This window comes from Phoenix dactylifera, unplaced genomic scaffold (assembly GCF_009389715.1).
Source record: "Phoenix dactylifera cultivar Barhee BC4 unplaced genomic scaffold, palm_55x_up_171113_PBpolish2nd_filt_p 001879F, whole genome shotgun sequence".
In the NCBI taxonomy this organism is placed as follows: Eukaryota; Viridiplantae; Streptophyta; class Magnoliopsida; order Arecales; family Arecaceae; genus Phoenix; species Phoenix dactylifera.
In genome coordinates, this window is record NW_024069169.1 from 32,698 (window position 1) to 56,469 (window position 23,772).

At 40.2% G+C, this 23,772-nt stretch overlaps 1 protein-coding gene across 3 annotated transcripts; it reads left to right on the forward strand.

The window, feature by feature from the left end:
* The first annotated feature begins 660 nt into the window (after window positions 1-660).
* LOC103696682 (uncharacterized oxidoreductase At1g06690, chloroplastic-like) lies at window positions 661-23,595 on the forward strand. 3 transcript variants are annotated; one of them, XR_005510184.1, is made up of 4 exons: window positions 1,086-1,174; window positions 17,179-17,397; window positions 22,393-22,464; window positions 22,558-23,595. XR_005510184.1 is itself a non-coding variant. In XM_039122919.1 (3 exons), the coding sequence occupies exons 1-3, from the start codon at window positions 967-969 to the stop codon at window positions 17,048-17,050; spliced, it is 351 nt and encodes a 116-aa protein (XP_038978847.1). In that variant the 5' UTR covers window positions 661-966; the 3' UTR covers window positions 17,051-17,109. The 3 variants fall into 3 exon arrangements, 1 of the variants encoding a protein (XP_038978847.1); XM_039122919.1 differs by lacking the exons at window positions 17,179-17,397; window positions 22,393-22,464; window positions 22,558-23,595 and adding exons at window positions 16,812-16,903; window positions 17,000-17,109 and having other exon boundaries at window positions 661-1,174; XR_003383365.2 differs by lacking the exons at window positions 1,086-1,174; window positions 17,179-17,397 and having other exon boundaries at window positions 22,349-22,464; window positions 22,558-23,231; window positions 23,296-23,595.
* The last annotated feature ends 177 nt before the right edge of the window (window positions 23,596-23,772 follow it).

Here is a 23,772-nt window from a genome sequence, read left to right on the forward strand (position 1 = left end):
AAAATTATATCCTATACCACATGTGCCATATGGCAGTGCACCATACCAATCACCTCATCTTATTTCTGTAGGCTCAATTTATCGTGCGCTATTGCTACTCCGTGGTGCGCTGCTAACGTAGGGCACATGTCGTAGGACATAATTTCTCCAGCCACACCTCCTGGGACTAAAACTGTGCAAAATTTATTGTTGGCTCTTTGGAAAAGAATGAAAGATAATGAATAAACTTTCAGGAGGCTAGCATGAGAACATTAATAGTTAATGCATATAGTTAATGTTTATTACATATTTATTTTTAAAAATTACTATTCATGTAAATATCTTTGAATTTATTCTATTTTTGCAAAGATATCCCTTTATTACAATTGGTGTATATATCTTAGAGTTATCCCATTTTTGCAAAGATATCCTTTCAACATAAAATGATACCTTTGGAAAAATTTAGCATTTTCCTTACAGAGCCTTATCTTTGCATGTTTTTCAGGAGTATTAATACGAAAAAGTAATAAAGTTTTTTTGCACTTAAAATAGTTAGGGGCAAAACCTAATGGGAGGGATACCGTTGCAATAATAGATGATTACAAGGGTCATCTGCAAATATCAATCCTTAAAAGGTAAAATATTTTCAAAAGATGTATTATAAGGACACATACACAAAAACCCCAAAACCAGAATCCCACAAAAAGCAACCAAGAAAATCCCGTCCAACCCCCCAAAAAGCAATTCATTACCCGTTTCACCACAAACCCAGATTCCCTTGTCTCTAATCCCCAAGAACTCAAATGCACGGACTGTTTAATTCGTAGAATAAACATATTTTCGTATTAAAAATCGCATTTTGGGGCTAAAATGTGATCAGAGTTGGAATATTTCGACGTCTTCATCAGGGTTATAGAGCAAAGCCCTCGTTTTTGTGATCCTAATCTTCGTATTTTCCCTCTAGATTCGGAGTAGCTGGGGCTTTCCATGGCTCTGCAACTCAGCAGTGCGGGGTTTTGCCTCTTCCGTGGGAGGAGAGCTCTTACCACGAGAGCCGTTGCCTCTGAGACTCTTACAACGTTGAAGGAAGAGGACAGGGTGAAGCTGGGAAGGTCGGATGTGAAGGTCAACAGGCTGGGCTTGGGTGCTTGGTCGTGGGGAGACACCATCTACTGGAACGACTCTGGATGGGATGGTAAATGCCTCTACCTTTGATCTCTATGAGATTTTGTAACATTATTATCTTAGAGTTTCATATCATAATCTGCATGAAAGGAAAAATTTTTTTGTCTAGTTTTCATTGATTGCGTCTTCTGATGCCTTTGTTAACTCGAGGGGAGAGCTTTGTTGGATATCTGAATTTGTTGTTTTAGTTGTTATTAGTATTGTCTTTCCCCCTTATTTTTTGAATCAGTAATTGTTTGATTGGATTTTTTCCATACCATCTTTTCTTTCTCTTTTTCTTTTTTTTTCCTTTTGTTCTCTGGTAATATGAGACAGTTTAATTCACCAACTAGAAAAAGGCATATAGTTGACTACCAGGAGGGGGTCTTAGATCAGTAGGAAGCTCTTACCAACAATCCCAGGTTTCATACTATTGTTTCGTTCTACCAGCATGAGCTACCCAATCTGCGAAACTACCAAGTTCCCTTCTTACATATTGATACCTTACCTTTCTGAATTTGTTTTACATATTATCTAGTTTTAGGACAATAATATGGAGGTGCCAAGTTGGATTCTCTCTTCAATCAAATATATTGCTCGATGGAAACATACAATCTGGTCAAATTCGGTCCACTTAGCTTCTCCAAAGGCTTCAGCAGGGCGTTAGCTTCCTTAGATTTTGGTTTCAGTAATTTTGTACTCATCAGTTCGGTTTTCTTTTATGGCTTTGTTCTTGTTACTCCTACTTCGGTTCATCTTCTGATCAAATGCATTGATGGGAAATCTTCATCTTTTTTTTTCTTCCAAAAGAACTGGTGAAGTGCGTAAATGTGTATTGTGGAGGTTTAAATGGGATAATTTGATGATACAACTAACCACAGCTTATTATGGCTCTTACCTGGCACATTTGGCAAGAATGGAATACTTGTATTTTCACTAGAAGGAGAGCTTCTTGTAATACGGTTCTTCAATATGATGCTTCAAACATTGGGAGAGCTATGCTCAGCCATGTCAGCTGGTAGTCACCAAAGCCTCTGGAGTTTGTTGTCCAACCATGTACCCTCTAGCTCTCAGCGATCCATTCTAGCTGCTTGATGCACAGCCTTTAGATTTCTTTTGTAACTATTTTTATCCTGTACATGTCTCCGTCCTGTAAATATCCTTTCAATCAATAAATTTGGGGGAAGTGACCTACGTCCCTCCATTATTCCTCAAAACAAAAAACTTAATTAGGTCATGAGATAGCCTTCTTGACGAGTAAGACTTCGAAATCTCCCCAACAATCTAAGTAGGCAAGATAGGAGGAAGCAACAGTAAAACATTCAACTGATACAAGAGGATTATGAGCAGAAAATAAGTTTCATTCAATTTCATTCAACTTGATTGCCGAAGGGGACCATTACATTGGTATTTATAGAGCTCAAGACTCTCATCCTTTCCTAAAAAAGGCATTTAAATACATATTTGATCTTGGACCATGTGGTATTTTCGAGTCCCTTGCCTTCCATATTATGTCCTACATCTCATCTCCAAAAAATCTACTCAAAATATGAAAAACCTTTGTTGATCCTTTCTTACGAAGATATCTTATTTCCTTCAACTTATAGCTGAAGGAGAATGTAGGGAATCTGATAGGATTTTGTTCATAGAAAAAGTGGCAGATTTTGATGAGCTTTAGCAAATGCCTAATTATGATTGATTTTCGCAATCAATCATTTTCACAGTATTTTGTCCATGCGACACTAGGCTTTTTAGGCCTTCTTCTCGAGTTTAGTTACTCTTCTGGGCTTTATACATGGCCTTTGACAATAAGTGTTTGTTCTCCTTGGGTTTGAGAAAACTTGTCCTCAAGCTGAAAACCCTATTCTTGCTCTCTTTCAAAAGGTTCTTAATAATGAGTAATAGTAGATCTTTCTTCTTCTTTGGAGGTCCTTTCTTTCTCATCAGTTGGAGAATAATCTTTACTCCACCTTTATAAAATGTGTAGTTGTTCTTTCTTCCATCATGTAAAACCTTCGAATCATATTGTCATGGATGATCGAGAAGGATATGACACACATCCATAGGTGCAGCATCACACCAATGCCCTCGGAATAATCCCTGCCCACGACAAAAGAAATGGAGAATGCTCAGAAATAGTACTTCATTTTCTTATCAAACCATGTAAGTTTGTGAGGTTGGGGATGTTTGTCAATCTTTAGGCAAAGCTTGTCAACAACCTCCCTCGAGACAATGTTCTTGCATGAATCGTTGTTGATGTTAACATCACATATCCTTCCTCCTATTGTGCATCTTGCGTGGAGGATATTGGTGCGTTCTCGTTAGCTACTTTTTTGGGGAGCAAAATTTGGTGACTCACAAGGCTTAGACCATCATCTGCCTCTATCTCAGTGCAACACTCTTTTGGCTCATTGTCATGTGCACTGCATTTCATACATATCGCAACAATCATCTAATTTTTTGTTGGCTTTATCATAGTCATTTTGCCATTGACAAGGTGGGTTCCATTAGCAGATTGCTGCTGTAGGCATTCTCTTCGAAGTGCTTAGGAGGTTTTCCCTGGTTGATACATGCTTTTTCACCAGTTGTTTGTTAGTGAAGCTGTGGTATTTGGTGTCGTTTGTTGGTTCATGTCCCATGGTGCTGGAACAAGACTTCCCTTGCTTACTTTGCAAGTTTGTTGAAGGACTATGTGTTAGATGTATGCCCTAGAAGCCAATTTGGCTGACACATTGTTGATTCTAGGGACATAATTTTGTACTTGACTATTTATTATTGAATAAATAAAAGGCATCTTTTCATTCATATTGTTTATGTGTCTATGAATCGTCCAAGAAATTAATGAGATGATGATACATATTCTCAAGAGTTGAGAATTTAAGCCATGTATCATTGGTGATTAATTTCTAAATGCTCCTGATCAATGGATCATCACGAGGACGCTGATCGATCCGATCAGTGCACAGATCACTCTCCTTTTGGATGGATGAGACTTGAGTCCACAGTGTAGGGACACTGAAGTGATAGTGCAGGTGCTTGTTAGAGAACAAGGGTACTGAGCGTGACCAAGACAAGAAGTCACTTGGATGTCTATCCACTCGTCAGTGACTTGCTTGATGTTGCAGTAGTGTGACTGGTCCTTTGACCTGCGGTGCTTCGGCTACTCACAGTGAGGTTATTGTAGTTTGACTGCACACATACATGGTCTCTAGCCATATGGGTCCATGCAGTGTAGATTGGCTGCAGTAAGTTCACTGTAGGAGTAGGGTATGCACCTATAAGGAATCTATCGACCTTGATAGGAGAGGAGTGATCCTATGTGATTTGTTAGACTGAGTTCTAAGACCTTGGCCAGGGCAGTGATATAAAGTGGAAAAAGAGTTTTCCACTATCGAACTCAAGTCGAATAAATCTTGACATATGACAGACGATGGGGTTTGACGAGTTGTCCATGACCTCCGTCCTGTAGGGATCCACGATAGTAGGATTGTATCACATGTTAACTGCACCTAGAGGTTCATCATTCCATTCTGCTGGGTAGCCACTACATGCTGCTAGGTGTCACTGGTGGATGGTGGGACTCATAGGGATTATCTTGATGATCGATAAATCCTAATGAGTTGAGTTGGAATCGTTCCAACCCATTGAAAGGAGTTTTCAATGATATAGTGATAGAGATCACAATATATCTCACTACCAGTCAGAATAGAACCTATGGGGTCACACACACTAGAAGTATTGACCGATCCGATGGTTGAAATCGTGATTAGGAATCACAAGTAATCAATTTGATTGATAAGAAGTTGAAGAAGGAACAAAGGAAATTAATTAATTGGACTTGAAACAAGAGTTCTACTTCGGGTAGGATTCCTGGAGTCCTAATTGGATTAGGACTGGGAATCCTAGTTGGAGTAGGACTGGAATTCCTACTTGGAATAGGATTCCTAAAATCCTAATGAGATTAGGAGTTTTGAATTAAAATTGGATTCCTACTTGGAGTAGGATTCCTAGAAATCCTAATTAGATTAGGACTTCGGATTCAAATAGAGTCCTAATTGGATTAGGACTAAAATTAAATACATCCTAATTAGATTAGGATTCCTTAAGTCTAAATTAATTATTAATCTAATGAATCAACATGACTCCTAATTGGATTAGGATTGAAGAGTTCAATTGAGTCATGGTTCATTCAAGTCCTAATTGGATTAAGACTAGCATAGATTAAACCCAATTTGGCCAATCCTAATTAGATTAGGATTAAACCATGAAAGAGGGACCTAATCCTCTTTGGAAGAGGATTAGGCTAACCAAGTAAGAGGGGCATCAGCCCCTCTCCACTTGATTAGGTGCGACATGAAGAGAGAGGGGGCCGGCGCCCCCTCTTGGAAAGTTGTCAAGGCTCCTAACTTGTAGGAGCCCTTCATCCTTATTAAAGGAGGACTAGGGCCGGCGCCCTAGATGACCCTTTCCCCTCTTCATCACGTGGCCACCCCCTCTCCATCTCTCCTTGGTTCAGCCGCCATCAGCAAGGGGAAAAGAAGAGGAGGCGTCTCCCTCCTCTTGGTCTTCTTCCTTGGCTTCAGCGCGTGTGAAGAGAAGAAAGCTGCGAAGGGATTTGATCTTCTTCCTCTTCTTCATCCTTCTTCTTCCTCCTCTCAAGTGCAATCAAGAGTTGATTAAAAGAGAGGACATCAGCCATCAAAGCTATCTCTGCAAGGGAGCTAGCACCCCGGTGAGATAGAAAGCTTGGATCGGATCCTGCTTCGTGTGGATACCCGTAGAGGCCGGACGTTTGAACGGCTTCAAGCGAACCCTCTTCCAAAACCACGAATTCAGATTTGCGGTGATCATCTACCCGCGCAAGGTGAAGATTTGATCTTCCTAATAGTTTTAAAAGTTTTAATTCTTATCTAATTATAAAAGGTCTCGAAACAACGTTCATGCGATGAACGTCGAACCCGTGCATGCCGATTCCGCTGCCATCTGAAAAATTTTTGAAATATCAGCGGCATGGGCGGGTTCCCAACAGTGGTATCAGAGCCTAGGTTTCGTAGATTAAGGTAAGAATTAAATATTTAAAGGCATATTAGATCTGAAAATTAAATGATCATGCATGCTGAAAAATTCTGCATGCAGATTTTTCAGGGGTGCTGATTTTTGCATGCTGATTTTTATGTGATAAAAAGATGATTCTAATTGCATTGTTAATGGGATTACAAAGTTTAGAATCATGATTAGCATGATCAGCGACCTATGTCATGATATAATCAGTTAGTTTTCAGATCTGAAATTATAATTGTTGCATACGGTGATGATCATAGGATTCAAACCCTTTTGGTATCAAATGTAATGACCTGCGATGTGATCTGCGATGTCATGTAATTTTTCAGATGCTTGCATGCATCTTATTTGATATTTTGAGAGGCCTGCGTGCCTCTTAAAAGGTGATGTAATTTATTTTTATTTTTATTTTACATCTGGTTGTATTTCTGTGATGTGATGTACATCAACGATCAATTTGAAGCAAAGGCATGAGATGAAAGGTGATCTAAGCGGTTGATGGCGATGGGATCAAGAGTTGATCAAGGATCGAATCAAGGAGGCTTGGAACCAATTCAAGAGTTGAAGACCACTTGATCGATTGATGTGCATGTGCTTGTAATACGACCTAATTAGAATCCATGATCATCACCTAGTTAAAGTTTAGCTTTAATTTGATGCTGCGATTATAACTGCCTGTGATGTACCGTTTGCATGTGATGTGAATGCGAGTCGGGTAGATAGGTTTACATGTGATGTAGCAAACCCAATTGAGACCTAAATCAAAACCTCCTCAATCAAGTCGAGAGTGAACCGACATGAGCAAGTCATATTAGATTAATTGATCTAATTGGTGTCTAGAAAAGCATGAAAGGTGGTTACTTAATTAGGACCTTACTCTCTGAGTAAAGGGAGCCTCCCACCTGCTTACCTGGCCAATTGTTCGATTACCTCTTATGAAGGGCTCAAGTTGCAAACACTAAGACCTGATTAACCAATATTAAGTCAATAGGTCTTCCACTGTAGTAGAGCTGCTAAGGCCTTTCTGATGTTGATTTGTCTCGGCTGGACACAGTGGTCAAGTTGCATCGGGGGGCTGGACCTCTCTATAGACATGAGATGTTGTAGGGTAAAGGTGGGGTTGGGCACCAATAACTGTTAGGTGAGGACCCAATGACGACTTTATTCCTACGGTTATACGGTGGGTCTGACTTAACTAAGAAATGGGACCAATAACTGTTAGGTGAGGTCTTCATGGCTTAGAGACCAAGTTACACTGCAACATGCTTGAGAAGCATTGTACAATTGTTGTACACTCATCCATCTATGTGTCACCAATAACTGTTAGGTGAGGTGGCATGTAAATCGGTGGGACCGCAGTACCCACTAGAAACCCTAGTCGTGTGGGATTTCCGTTTTCCTACCAGGGGAGTGTGAGGAATTCGAGAAAATAGTGGGAGTTACATTTGTTCTAAAAGACCTTAGAACAGATTAGGATCAAGTACAAAAGTCTAACTAGAATCTTTACTCTCTGCAGATACAATGTCGGCTTCAAACCCTTTGACCCGTATTCTTGAGACCAACCGACTGACCGGAACCAATTACAAGGACTGGCTTAGAAATCTCAAAATTGTTTTGGGCTGTGAGAAAATAGGCTATATACTCGATTCAGATATCCCCACACTACCAGCACGTCCTACTGATGTTCAGCGTGAGATGCATAAAAAGTGGTTGGATGATGACATTAGAGTAAAATGCTATATGATGGCATCCATGTCTAATGAACTCCAATGCCAGCATGAAAATATAAAGACTGCTAGGGACATTCTGGCACACCTGCAAGAGTTGTATGGTGAGCAGAGTCGCACAGCTCGTTTTGAAGTGTCCAAGAGGCTTTTCAAAGCGAAGATGCGCGGAGGGCAGTCTATCCATGATCACGGTCTGACCATGATCAAGGACCTAGAGGAGCTTGAGAAGCTCGGTATGGACATGCACAAGGAATTGCAAGTAGATTTGATCCTACAGTCACTTCCTGATTCATTTGGTCAGTTTATAGTAAACTACCACATGAATAAGATTGAATGCACTAAGACTAAACTAATCAACATGTTGGTAACTGCTGAGGGAGCCTTGAAAGGTTCAAGGGGCAATGTCCTTGCTGCAGAGTTGACTTCTGGTTCCAAGAGAAAGTCTACTTGGAAGAAAAAGAAGCCTGCTAAGAAGCAGAAGAAAGACAAGAAGCCAAAGAAGGAAGTTCAAAAGAAAAAGGCTAACGACAAAGGAAAATGTTTCCACTGCAATGTCGAAGGCCACTGGAAGAGGAACTGTCCTTCATACCTCGAGAGCCTGAAGAACAAGAAAGGTGACACACCTTCAGAAGGTATAGACTTGCTCATAATTGAAACTAATCTAACGGTTTCTTCTACTTCTAGTTGGGTTATAGATTCTGGTTCTAGTGCTCATTTGTGCACTACCATGCAGGGTCTAAAGGAAAGTAGAAGGCTGGCGGAAGGTGCGGTAACCCTTCGGGTTGGCAACGGGGCAAAAGTTGCTGCTGTGGCTGTGAGCACCTACCATCTGCGACTACCGTCTGGATTTAGTTTAATACTTAGAGACTGCTATTATGTACCTGTTGCTAGCAGAAATTTGATTTCTGTTTCATGTCTAGTACAGGAAGGTCATGTTTTTACATTTGACAAAGACTGCTGTTCTATTTATTTAAGAAATAAAATAGTCGCACGTAGCTTTATGATTGACAGTCTCTATCATTTGCATATGGATGTATCTGTGAATGTTACCGAGCAAGAAGTGAGTGCCAAAGGATCCAAAAGATCCAGAGATGAGATAAACCAAAGATATTTGTGGCACCTCAGGCTTGGCCATATTGGAGAAGACAGAATGAACAAAATGGATAAAGATGGGCTTTTAGGCTCATTGACTTCCGAGTCATATCCAGTTTGTGAGTCCTGTCTTCAAGGAAAAATGGCTAGACTGCCCTTTGTAGGACATGGGGAGAGGACCACTGAAATCTTACCCTAGTACATACAGATGTATGTGGCCCATTCGATGTGCTAGCTAGGGGACGTTATTCTTACTTCATTACCTTTACCGATGATTATTCACGGTATGGGTATGTGTATCTTATGAGACACAAGTCTGAATCTTTTGAAAAGTTCAAAGAGTTCAAGAATGAAGTAGAAAAACAAACTGGAAAACCTCTTAAGGCTCTTCGATCAGATCGAGGAGGAGAATACCTTAGTGGGGAATTCCGGGACTATCTCAAAGAAAACGGCATAGTCTCACAATGGACACCTCCGGGTATACCTCAACTCAACGGGGTGTCAGAGAGGAGGAACCGGACCCTATTGGATATGGTCAGGTCCATGATGAGCTTCACTGATTTACCTATGTTCCTTTGGGGAGATGCCTTACTCACAGCGATTTATTTATTGAATAGAGTTCCCTCTAAATCCGTTCCTACCACACCGTATGAGATATGGCATGGTAAGAAACCAAGTCTGGGTCATCTCAAGATTTGGGGATGTCCGGCCCACGTCAAGCGACTACAGGCGGACAAGTTAGAGGCTAGGACCATAAGTGCTCGTTTTATAGGATATCCTAAAGAGTCATTAGGATACAATTTTTACATCTCAGAGGATCACAATGTGTTTGTGAGCCGTCATGCCATCTTCTTGGAAAATCAGTTTATCCTTGATAGAGGCAGTGGGAGGAAAATTGAGCTTGAAGAGAAAGTCTCTGAAAAGCAACGAGTCATGGATCCTATAGAACCCATTCATAAAGAGCCAGTACACGATGTCCCTCAACCACCTCGTAGATCTAGTAGGGTCTCCCATCCTCCCGATAGATACTTAGGTATACTAGAAGAGGATACCGAGGAAATGTTCCTAGTGGGAGATAGGGATCACATACAGGATCCCAAAACCTACAACGAGGCGATATCTGATATCGATTCCGAGAAATGGCTGGAAGCTATGAAGTCAGAGATAGACTCCATGCATTCCAACCAAGTCTGGACCTTAGTAGATCCACCAGAAGGTATTGTACCTATTGGATGCAAATGGATCTACAAAAGAAAGATAGGTTCGGATGGAGAGGTAGAGACCTATAAGGCAAGGCTTGTGGCGAAAGGGTATAGTCAGCGCGAAGGCATTGACTATCAGGAGACCTTTTCACCTGTAGCCATGCTAAAATCCATCCGAACATTGCTTGCCATTGCAGCATTTCATGATTATGAAATCTGGCAGATGGATGTGAAAACTGCTTTCCTGAATGGATATCTTGATGAAGATATCTATATGGAACAGCCTTTGGGTTTCACTTCCAGTGATGGAGATCACAAGGTCTGCAAGCTGCAAAGGTCCATCTATGGACTAAAGCAAGCATCTCGGAGTTGGAACACTCGTTTCGATGACGCAATCAAAACATTTGATTTCATCAAAAATGAAGAGGAACCGTGCGTTTACAAAAAGGTTAGTGGGAGTGCTGTCGTTTTTCTCGTACTGTACGTAGATGACATTCTCCTGATTGGGAATGATATTCCCATGCTAACCTCGGTCAAGGTCTGGTTGTCAAAAGAATTCTCCATGAAAGACCTTGGGGAAGCATCCTATATTTTGGGAATAAAGGTCTATAGAGATAGATCTAAAAGGATGCTTGGCCTGTCACAGAAGATGTACATAGAGGAGGTGCTGAAGAGGTTCAGCATGGAAAACTCCAAGAGGGGTCTCTTACCCCTAAGGCATGGAATTCATCTCTCCAAGAAGATGTGCCCCAACACATCTGAAGAGATTCAACACATGAGCAAGATTTCCTATGCATCGGCAATGGGAAGCCTCATGTATGCCATGCTGTGTACACAACCTGATATAGCTCTTGCTGTGAGTGTTACAAGCAGATATCAGTCGGATCCAGGCAAGAAGCACTGGATAGCTGTGAAAGAACAGTCTTAAGTACTTGAGAAGAACTAAGGACATGTTCTTGGTCTTTGGAAGAAGATCAGAGTTGAAGGTAGAAGGATGCACACATATTGATGATAGAAAGTCTACATCAGAATATGTGCAATTGTGGTTCAGTAAATTGGAAGAGTTCCAAACAACCGATCATTATAGATTCTACCTAAGAAGCTGAATGTTAAGCCGTATCTAAGGGTGCAGTAGAAACCTTCTGATTAAAAGTTAATTGCAGAGTTAGGTGTCATGTCATTAGATGCCATAACACTTTACTGCGATAACATTGGCACCATAGCACTAGCTATGGAGCCATGGTCTCATCAGAAATCCAAGCACATAGAGCGGCGCTTCCATTTCATACGCGACTATGATGTAGAGGTGCAGAGAGTAGACTCCGCGGATAACGTGGCAGACCCGTTCACTAAGCAGCCGAGTCAGCAAAAGACTGAAGCCCACCTTGAGAAGATGGGCCTAAGATATATGACCAATTGGCTTTAGTGCAAGTGGGAGATTGTTAGATGTATGCCCTAGAAGCCAATTTGGCTGACACATTGTTGATTCTAGGGACATAATTTTGTACTTGACTATTTATTATTGAATAAATAAAAGGCATCTTTTCATTCATATTGTTTATGTGTCTATGAATCGTCCAAGAAATTAATGAGATGATGATACATATTCTCAAGAGTTGAGAATTTAAGCCATGTATCATTGGTGATTAATTTCTAAATGCTCCTGATCAATGGATCATCACGAGGACGCTGATCGATCCGATCAGTGCACAGATCACTCTCCTTTTGGATGGATGAGACTTGAGTCCACAGTGTAGGGACACTGAAGTGATAGTGCAGGTGCTTGTTAGAGAACAAGGGTACTGAGCGTGACCAAGACAAGAAGTCACTTGGATGTCTATCCACTCGTCAGTGACTTGCTTGATGTTGCAGTAGTGTGACTGGTCCTTTGACCTGCGGTGCTTCGGCTACTCACAGTGAGGTTATTGTAGTTTGACTGCACACATACATGGTCTCTAGCCATATGGGTCCATGCAGTGTAGATTGGCTGCAGTAAGTTCACTGTAGGAGTAGGGTATGCACCTATAAGGAATCTATCGACCTTGATAGGAGAGGAGTGATCCTATGTGATTTGTTAGACTGAGTTCTAAGACCTTGGCCAGGGCAGTGATATAAAGTGGAAAAAGAGTTTTCCACTATCGAACTCAAGTCGAATAAATCTTGACATATGACAGACGATGGGGTTTGACGAGTTGTCCATGACCTCCGTCCTGTAGGGATCCACGATAGTAGGATTGTATCACATGTTAACTGCACCTAGAGGTTCATCATTCCATTCTGCTGGGTAGCCACTACATGCTGCTAGGTGTCACTGGTGGATGGTGGGACTCATAGGGATTATCTTGATGATCGATAAACCCTAATGAGTTGAGTTGGAATCGTTCCAACCCATTGAAAGGAGTTTTCAATGATATAGTGATAGAGATCACAATATATCTCACTACCAGTCAGAATAGAACCTATGGGGTCACACACACTAGAAGTATTGACCGATCCGATGGTTGAAATCGTGATTAGGAATCACAAGTAATCAATTTGATTGATAAGAAGTTGAAGAAGGAACAAAGGAAATTAATTAATTGGACTTGAAACAAGAGTTCTACTTCGGGTAGGATTCCTGGAGTCCTAATTGGATTAGGACTGGGAATCCTAGTTGGAGTAGGACTGGAATTCCTACTTGGAATAGGATTCCTAAAATCCTAATGAGATTAGGAGTTTTGAATTAAAATTGGATTCCTACTTGGAGTAGGATTCCTAGAAATCCTAATTAGATTAGGACTTCGGATTCAAATAGAGTCCTAATTGGATTAGGACTAAAATTAAATACATCCTAATTAGATTAGGATTCCTTAAGTCTAAATTAATTATTAATCTAATGAATCAACATGACTCCTAATTGGATTAGGATTGAAGAGTTCAATTGAGTCATGGTTCATTCAAGTCCTAATTGGATTAAGACTAGCATAGATTAAACCCAATTTGGCCAATCCTAATTAGATTAGGATTAAACCATGAAAGAGGGACCTAATCCTCTTTGGAAGAGGATTAGGCTAACCAAGTAAGAGGGGCATCAGCCCCTCTCCACTTGATTAGGTGCGACATGAAGAGAGAGGGGGCCGGCGCCCCCTCTTGGAAAGTTGTCAAGGCTCCTAACTTGTAGGAGCCCTTCATCCTTATTAAAGGAGGACTAGGGCCGGCGCCCTAGATGACCCTTTCCCCTCTTCATCACGTGGCCACCCCCTCTCCATCTCTCCTTGGTTCAGCCGCCATCAGCAAGGGGAAAAGAAGAGGAGGCGTCTCCCTCCTCTTGGTCTTCTTCCTTGGCTTCAGCGCGTGTGAAGAGAAGAAAGCTGCGAAGGGATTTGATCTTCTTCCTCTTCTTCATCCTTCTTCTTCCTCCTCTCAAGTGCAATCAAGAGTTGATTAAAAGAGAGGACATCAGCCATCAAAGCTATCTCTGCAAGGGAGCTAGCACCCCGGTGAGATAGAAAGCTTGGATCGGATCCTGCTTCGTGTGGATACCCGTAGAGGCCGGACGTTTGAACGGCTTCAAGCGAACCCTCTTCCAAAACCACGAATTCAGATTTGCGGTGATCATCTACCCGCGCAAGGTGAAGATTTGATCTTCCTAATAGTTTTAAAAGTTTTAATTCTTATCTAATTATAAAAGGTCTCGAAACAACGTTCATGCGATGAACGTCGAACCCGTGCATGCCGATTCCGCTGCCATCTGAAAAATTTTTGAAATATCAGCGGCATGGGCGGGTTCCCAACACTATGAAGGGCTTGGACCCTCCTTAGTTTCCTTTCAGCATGACACCTTTTGATCAGCATTGTCAACATGCCACATCTTATGATCTACAATCTCATTCTAGATGGCAAGATGCAACCTATTGAGGTAGTGGGCTACCCAGATTCTTTCTTCTTTATTTGGATATGTCTTCATGAGAGTTTGAAGAATTCCTTGACATTGTTGGTAACGCTTTGATCTCCCTGCCTCAGATTCGTGTATCTTTGATAAAGAGTATGTGAATGCTCCAGAGGAAGTGGCATTAGAAATTCTTTTCCATCTTATCCCATTCAGTGATCATGGGTTTGTTGGTTGATGCAGATCCAAGATCATACCATGGTGCATCATAAGGTCACAACCTGGGGGGTTTATTGTATTTAATTTTAGTTATCAATTCTTTGTATTTGTCTTTTATTTCTAGTTATTTTTAGTTCTAGCAGCTTATTTTGGAATCAAGGGCTGCGATTAAAATCTCAATGTTTATTTGTGAACTTGATAAGGCTAATTACTATGACACTACTGTCTCTGGCACTTTTCACACTGCTTGTGCCTTTTTAGGGCTAGTTTTGGGATTTTGTAGTGAAGTTGGATGACTGTTAATGAAGAAAGGGATGATTCCTTCAGTGTTTTTTCTCTTATGGTGTGATTTTGCAATGGAGGTCGAAGACCTTCAAATACTAGATTCTTAGGTCTCAGAGATAGTCCAGTATTATCCTTCCTGTTCTTTGTAGCCTTTTTTCTCTTCTCTTCTTTCACTTTTTTGTTTTCTACTCAATCGACACTTTTTCTAATTGTTCTTTATCAAAAACATCCTTTTATTTCCGATATATGTTCACGTCACATACATCTCAAATTAGTTTTTCCATGAAATTCCAGCAACTTTTGCTTTCAAGTTCAATTGCATAAACCCTTAAAATTCAACTTAAACCCTAGAATCCTAAACCCTAGGTTCGATAGTATTAATCTGTTAATTAGGTTAGTTTTATTGAAAATTCAGGTCTTAACCTGAAATTCCAACCATACAGATTTCAGTCCTACTTTAAACCCTAATAAGGTCTCTTCCCTTGACTGTCTTACATCACTGTTGCTAACTATTAATTGCTGCATATTCTCCCACGAAATGCAAGCATAATGACGATCTTGGGTCCACAATCTTTACTTTCTTATGATCTGGGATATCCATCGCATCAAAAAAGCGATCCACCGTCATGAGCCACTTGATAAGTTCTTCAGATGGATGCCTATGGAATTCTTCAAATTCCACCTTTTTGATCTCAGAAGCAACACATCATGGCTGTTCGCCTGCATGGTGGTGGGAAGGGTTCTAAAAGCATGCAGTGCCATCATCAAGAGCCACACCTTCTTCCAGTCCATTCCTCTTGGCTGATGATCTCATACCACAGCATGATCATTCTCCAGCTGAAGTTTTGCTAGTTGTTCTCATAACCATTTGATCTCAATGTTTCTCAGATTTGCTTCCTCTTAAGTAGTGCCTTGACAAGTGTTTCTTGGGGCTATGGCTTCAACAATCAAACAGGATATGACAGGCAGATCAGAACAACTTAGATAGCAAACCTAATGAGGTGACCTAGCCTTCTGGAATATTTATAAATCTCAGGACCCTGATCCTTTCCTAAAGGAGGCATCTAAATCACATATTCTCATTATTTTTCTGATTCATGAAATCACTGCAAAAATAGTAAAAGTTGCAAATAAATGTTTGATCTTGATCCGTATGGTATGTTTAAGTCTCTTGCCTTCCATATTATTCCCTACATCCCATCTCAAAAATCTACTCAAAGGAGAAAAAAGATCAAGAAAATAGATGCAGATTTGATTCTAGAAGAAATGATAACTTTCTTGGTGCTCTCTAACGTAGGTGCCTTATTTTATTACAATAACAAGAATCTGGATTTCGACAATAGGGGCTTTAAGAATCTGGTAACATTTTGACATTAACAAGAATGGCTAGATTTTGGTTTGCTCTACCAAAGACCGAAAGTACCTTATTATAATTGATTTTACAATTTAGAGATTCAAAATTGCCTTATTATGCTTTACTTCTAAAATTAATCATTGTCATGTCATTTGTCCATGTGGCATTGGGCCTTCTCCTTATGTCAGGTTAATTTTGGGGGGCTTTAAGTGTTCCTACTTACTTTTATTCTTGTGGAAATAATTTTCCATGGATTTTAGGAGGCATATATGTTACTGTTGAGAGCATTACTAAATGCCCTGTTGTCATTACAGATTTAAACATAAGGCTTGCTTTTTAATTTTAAGTCTTCTTTTCTTGTGGGATTTGCTATTGTTGTTCGGATGAGCATATGGGTTATAAATGATATAATTGTGTCTATGGCATAGATATCATTTTCTTTCTGAACTTCTCTGTGGGTGTTAATCGTACCTTTCACTGGGTTTATTTTGAGGTTTTGGTTTAGTAGTCGTGCTATTTGTTATCATGCATGGTGCAATCTTTCCATGTTCCTTCTGGTTAGCCAATAATAGCACCTAATTATATCATCATTTCTTTTCCTGTCATTACACTTGCAAACTTTCAATGGTGTGATGCTTTTTATCTAATTATAAATGTATTTATATTATACCCATTCATGTTTTTCCTTTGTGGAGTATGTTAATCATATATATCTTTTGTTACATGGAGTATGTTATAAATGTATATCATTGATAGCGTCTCTAGTTTTTTATCATTTTCTAGTTGATAAATATGATCAAAATTTTAGGTTTCAACTCATGTTTTTTATAGAAAAATCTTACATTGCAATGAGGTGCCAGATCGGAAGCTGAAGGCAGCTAAGGCAGCTTTTGATGCAAGCATTGATGATGGCATAACCTTCTTTGATATAGCTGAAGTCTACGGTGCAGCAGTATGAAAGCATTTTCTATTCTTCTTTCTCCTAGAGCTTACCTGATGACATGAATAAATATTTGAATGAAAACTTATGCATTTTTCCTTTCTGTAGTTCATGGGAGCAGTGAATTTACAAACTTTACTTGAAAGGCACCTGACCTGATAATTCTCTCCTTTGATTTCATTTCTTTTTAGGTTGTTTTCCACTTCTGTGTTTTGAGATATTTGGAATTCCAATGCTATCATTGGCACTTTCTGCTTGACTGTTGCTAAATTGGCATTAAATAACAGCTTCATCAAGGAAAGGCAACAAAAAGAATCAGTTGAGGTAGCTGCGGCAACAAAACTTGCAGCTCTGCCTTGGAGGTTCGGTCGGGGGAGTGTCCTTTCTTCTCTCAAATATTCACTTTCTCGTCTTGGGCTTTCTGCAGTTGACCTCTACCAGCTTCATTGGTCTGCTTGTCAAGCCTCTTCCTGCTGCTATTCCTTGAAAATTATCCGACTACAGTGGTAACTGTCAAATTGACTGAATAATCTCTCATCTCTGTGAGAATCTCATTAAATAGAAAAATCGTGCAGAGAAGTTAGCTATAGATAGCTGTACATTACAAGAAAATTAGCTATAATACATGGCAACTAGTTATAGATAGCTATACACAATAAATCTGCCAATTAGTTCTGCTAGCTAAATTAGGAAGACTAAGCTATACATGGTTAATAGAAATAACAAAGGAAATGAGTAGATTGTGGAAATAAAGGTAATTAGATTTGCTATGGAAACCATATGTAAATAGGATCCTGCAGATCCTATTAACATCCCCCCTCAAATTGATGCTGGGTGATCAAGAAGCATCAATTTGCCAACTAGAAATTTATGGTGTTGACGAGTCATAGCCTTGGCAAACACATCAGCAATCTGAAAATCCGTGGTGATATGAGGAAGAGTGATAACACGTCGATCATAAGCCTCACGAATAGAGTGACAATCCACCTCAATATGCTTGGTGCGCTCATGAAAGACAGGATTAGCCGCAATCTGAATTGCACTAGTGTTATCTGCATGAAGAGAAGTGGGCTCAAGTTGAGGGAACCCAAGCTCAGCCAACAATCCACGAAGCCACATAATCTCAGAACATGCAGAGGACATGGCTCGATACTCAAACTCCGTTGAAGACTTACTCTTCCATGAAATGAGTGCATTGCCAAGAAACATACACCAGCTTGTAACTGAGCGACGCGTAACCAGCCCAATCAGCATCACTGTATGCCCCCAACTGAATAGGTGAACCAGCAGGAAAGAATAAGCCACGATCTGGAGTGCTTCTCAGATAGCGAATGATACGGCAGATGGCAACCAAATGAAGGTGTCGAGGAGTCTACATAAACTGACTAACTTGCTGAACAGTGAAGGAAATATCAAGCCGAGTTATGGTCAAATAGTTCAGACTTCCAACCAACTATCGGTACAGTGAGGGATCAGAAAGAAGCTTGTCCTCCTCACGATGATACTTTACATTCACCTCCAAAGGTGTGTCAACAGAAGAAGCATTTTGAAGTCTAGCCAAAGCAATCAAATCTTGTGTATACTTATATTGATGCAAGAAAGTACCCGCAGGTCCATACTTTAACTCAAGGCCCAAAAAATATTGAAGAGAACCAAGATCCTTCATTGGAAATGAAGCCTGTAGGTGTTGTTGAAGCTACTGAATCAACACAGAATCTGTCCCTGTAATAACTATATCATCAACATAAACCAGAAGGAGAACAATTCCATTCTCAGTCTTGCGGAGAAACAAGGAAGAGTCATACTGACTTTGAACAAAGGAAAAACCAAGTAATGAGGAGCGAAACTTATCAAACCAAGCATGAGGTGCCTGCTTCAAGCCATAGAGAGTGCGCTTCAGCTTGCACACATTAGAAGATGGTGTAGTGAATAAACCTAGCGGAGGTGTCATAAAAATATCCTCTTTGAGATCACCATGCAGAAAAGCATTCTTAACATCCATTTGTCGTAGGGCCCAACCTTTAGAAGCAGCAATGGCAAGAACTGTTTGTATTATAGTCATTTTAGCCACCGGAGGAAAAGTCTCATCATAATCTACTCCATATTCCTGTCTATTACCAAGAGTAACCAACCGAGCCTTATATCTTTCCACAGTCCCGTCAGGACGTAGCTTCACTGAATACACCCATTTACAGCCAATGGATTTAACATCAGAAGGACATGGAACAATATCCCAAGTGTGATTCTCTTGTAGAGCTTGAAGCTCATCTTGCATGGCCTTCATCCGACATTCCTACTTAATTGCCTGGGAATAACAAGTAGGAATCGTGATGGATGGTAGACAGAGTCACATTGAGTGATGTATGTGAGAATCCATACCTATCTGGTGGATGGGAGGCTCTGGTGGACCTCTGAGGCGCAGGGACTGCAGGCTCAGGTGGTGGATCAGTATCGGGAAGGGGCTGAGATGGCCGACGTCTCTTGTACACAATATTTGGTTTGAAGCGCTCAATAGAATGATATATATCATCAAAGCTAGGAAGCATGGCAAGATCAGAAGATGAGGCAACATTGGACTGAAAGAAATACTGATTGTCAAAGAAAACTACATTTCTAGAGACACGAAGTCAGTTAGTAGAGCATCATAACACACAAAACCCTTTTGAGCAATACTATAACCCATAAAGGCACACTGAACCGACTGGGCAGCATGTTTGTGACGTTCATTAGCAGGTAAGTGAACAAAGCAAACACATCCAAAAGTATGAAACTGATTGTAACCAGGATGCTTGCCATAGAGACGATAATAAGAGGAATCAAAGTCCAAAATTTGAGAAGGCAGTCGATTAATCAAATAAACTGCAGTAGACAAAGCTTCAACCCAAAATTTAGAAGGAATAGAGGATTCAAGCAACAAGGTGCGAACAACATCCAACAAATGGCGATTCTTACGTTCAGCAACACCATTTTGCTGAGGTGTATAAGGACAAGATCGCTGAGAAATTATACCTTTTTGATGCAAGAATGCCTGAAAGTCATGAGACATATATTCTCCGCTTGAGTCAGACCTTAATACTTTAATACATGTTGAGAATTGAGTCTCAACATAAGCCACAAAGGTCTGAAAAATAGAAAATACTTCGGATTTGGAGTGGAGAAAATACACCTAAGTGAAACGACTATAATCATCAATGAACGTCACAAAATATTTATATCCAACATGAGATGTTATAGGAGTAATGCCCCAAACATCACTATGAATAATATCGAAGCATTTTTCAGCTCAACTACCATGTTAGGAAAAGATAGAGTTTTGCTTTTTCCAAGTTTACAAGCAGTACAATCAAAAGACATGCTGTAAGAAGAGAACTGATCTTTATTGCCCAAAAACCATGCTTCACTAAATGAGACAAAACAAGAGAGTTAGGATTGCCTAGGCATTTATGCCAAACCTCACTCTCTGATTTGTTGCAGCAGTACAAGCCAAAGACAATAGGCTTGGAAGAGTAAAATGCAGAGGAAACAATCTTCCAACTTTAGGCCCCTTCGCGATCATTTTCCCCGACACTTGATCCTGAACCTGACAACCATTTCGAGAAAAATGCACATCACAGTTGTTATCAACCAATTGACCAACTAAAATCAAACTAGTAGAGAGTCCAGGTGACACAAACACATTGCGGAAAGGTGAACTAAGATCTCCAATAGCAGTAATAGGAAGATTACTTCCATTAGCAATTTGAATGTGTTGTGTACACCGTTATAGGACCGAACATTGTGCAGAAAATCAGAACAGCCAGTCATGTGATTTGATGCTCCAGAATCAACAAACCAAGGATGAGAAATTGTCTTACCGTTACCTTGAAGTCCCAATGCTGAAAAGGCTGAGATAATCATCTGTTGCACCATCTTTGGGGTAAGAACAACTTGGTTAGGACCTGCTGATGTGTCTGCAGCAGATGTGATTCTTGCGGACTGATCCACAGAAGCAGAACTGACCGCAGCTTGAAAAGCATTGGCTCGGCGATTCTAAGGTTGCGTAGGAAACTCCTTAATGATGTGCCCGGACTGCTTACAGTAAGTGCAGAATTTCTTGTTGCAGTTGCGAGCAATATGGCCGAATTCCTTGTAGCAATAGCACTGGACCTTGTCCTTGCCCTTTCCCTTCCCTTGAGCAGCATATGCAACATTCACAACATCTGAGGACAGCTTCTCTTGTGCCATAACAGCCTGGGTAAGAGTCTGTTGCTCCTCACGAAGCAATTCACCAAGACACACATCCAAAGAGGGAACATGATCTCTGTTTAATAGCGCAGCCCTAGTAACTTCAAATTCTGGCCTAAGTTTCATCAAAAATTGATCATGTTTGCTGGTTGCATGAACCTCTTGAATAGCGGACAAGGCTTCTTTTGGCACCTTAGCATGAATGATTCCGGTATACTCGTTCCACAGATTAAGAAAACTAGAATAATACTCCTGAATGGAAAGATTACCTTGGCTATAATTTGCAATCTCCAACTCCAACTGAAACCGCCTTGCATTGTTGTCTTGGTTGTAGATGCGCTTCAAATAATCCCACATCTCCTTGGCGGTGCTAAAGGACCGCAGATTGTTCACCATATGCGGCTCAATGGACCCCAAAATCCAAGAAATAATCCGAGCATCCTTGGTCTCCCATTGAGCAAATTCCTTAGCATTAGTTGGTGCTTTCGAAGAGCCATCAATATGATCCCAAAGCTCCCTGCCTTTGATAAACATCTTGAACTGAAACTCCTAAGCAAAGTAGTTCTTCCCAGTGAAACGAACACAAAAGGCTTATGTAGACATTATGACCAAAAGAAAGAACACCAGAAAAAGAACTCCAAGAAAGCTAGAAACCAGAAAACTAGAGAACTAGAAGACATAAAGCTGTACCGAGACTCAGAAATCTAGAACACCGAGAGCCCCTTGGACTAAAACTAGAGAAAACCGAAAGAAGAAAGCGTTAATGACCAAATTCAGAACATAGGCTCTGATACCATGTCAAATTGACTGAATAATCTCTCATCTCTGTGAGAATCTCATTAAATAGAAAAACCGTGCAGAGAAGTTAGCTATAGACAGCTGTACATTACAAGGAAATTAGCTATAATACATAGCAACTAGTTATAGATAACTATACATAATAAATCTGCCAATTAGTTCTGCTAGCTAAATTAGGAAGACTAAGCTATACATAATTAATAGAAATAACAAAGGAAATGAGTAGATTGTGGAAATAAAGGTAATTAGATTTGCTATGGAAACCATATGTAAATAGGATCCTGCAGATCCTATTAACAGTAACTGACATAATGAGTGCTGGTGATTTTCAGGCCAGGGATTTGGGGAAATTAGGGTAGATTGGTCTTTATTCATCCTTGAGTACATGTGGAAGTGATGTCCTCCTCTGTATCTAACTAATGCCCCATTTTTAAGAAACTCATGTATAAGGTCACTCTGTTCCTTTGAAATCAATTCAGGATACATTGATGGACTTGGAGATGCTGTTGAACAGGGCCCCGTAAAGGCTGTTGGAGTCTCAAACTACAGCAGTAATTGCTTCACTTTAGCTTGTCTTCGGTAACTTTTTCTACAAGAAAATGTGTGCTTCTATGATAACATAATGAATCTGGTTTTTTATACAGTCCAGAAAAGCATCTTCGAGATGCTTATAATCAACTCAGAAAGAGGGGAATTCCACGAGCTTCAAACCAAGTAAATTACAGTCTCATATACAGGAATCCTGAGGAAAATGGTGTGAAGGCTGATTGTGATGAGCTGGGGATCACTTTAATTCCATATTCTCCTATTGCTCAAGGCATGATTCATATATTTGGAGTTTCTTATATTGCACACCTTATTTTACAATATTATAAACCAGTTGAACTTATTTCATTGGCTTTGACGCCTATCTTGAAGTAGGCCGTGCATGAAATGTATGCAGGGCTCGAAAATGGAGGAGATTATATCTTTGAAGGGAGTAGTGAGGAGATTATAGTATGATTCATGTTTCATGAAGAAGCTATATACTGTTTTTTGAGAAAAAAAGGAAATAACTTGCCAAGGAAAAATATTCCGACACTTGGGCATGAAGTTACCAAATATTACTAACTTTCATGCAGGTGTCAAGCAGTAGTCCAATCCCTATCACTTAACATGAATCGGAACCTTAGTGCAGCACTATGTAAAAGATGATAGAGTTTATTTATGCAAGGCCGAAACAAGACTTATAGTTTTCCCACATCCTGCAGGCTAAAGTAAAACTTCATACAGTCGTCTGCTTCTCATCAGAAATGAAAAGCGTCTGTTAGCAGGACAGGTATTTCTTCTTCTTCTTCTTCTTCTTCTTTTCACAGGTAGCTCTGAACTGGTTGACATGTCAGGAGAATGTTGTGCCCATCCCTGGAGCCAAAAATGAGGAACAGGCTAAGGAGTTTGTTGTTGCTCTTGGGTGGAGGCTCACAGATCAAGAGGTTGCGCAGCTTCACTCGCTAGCATCTAAATCCAGACAAGCTGTTGGATTACCTCTTGATAAATTGTAATTTGACAGTTATAAGAACATGGTATGATTCCAGAAAACCATATGAAATATCTTGTCCTGTGCATCATTGCTTATGTATCACTCCAATGAAACAACCATGACATGAAATAATAGATTCCAAAAATTGCATAAATTTACAAATGAAAGGACACTACTTGTGCTGAGCTGGTCTATTGCTTGTATGGTAGCCAGGTCTGAAACTATAAATCTTAGTTACATACTTGTTACCATCATAGAAATATTCAATTTCGGGGTTTCTGCTCTCCAGTGCATCGTGGTTATGTTAATAGTTTCTTCCCTTAACCTGATAATCTGTATC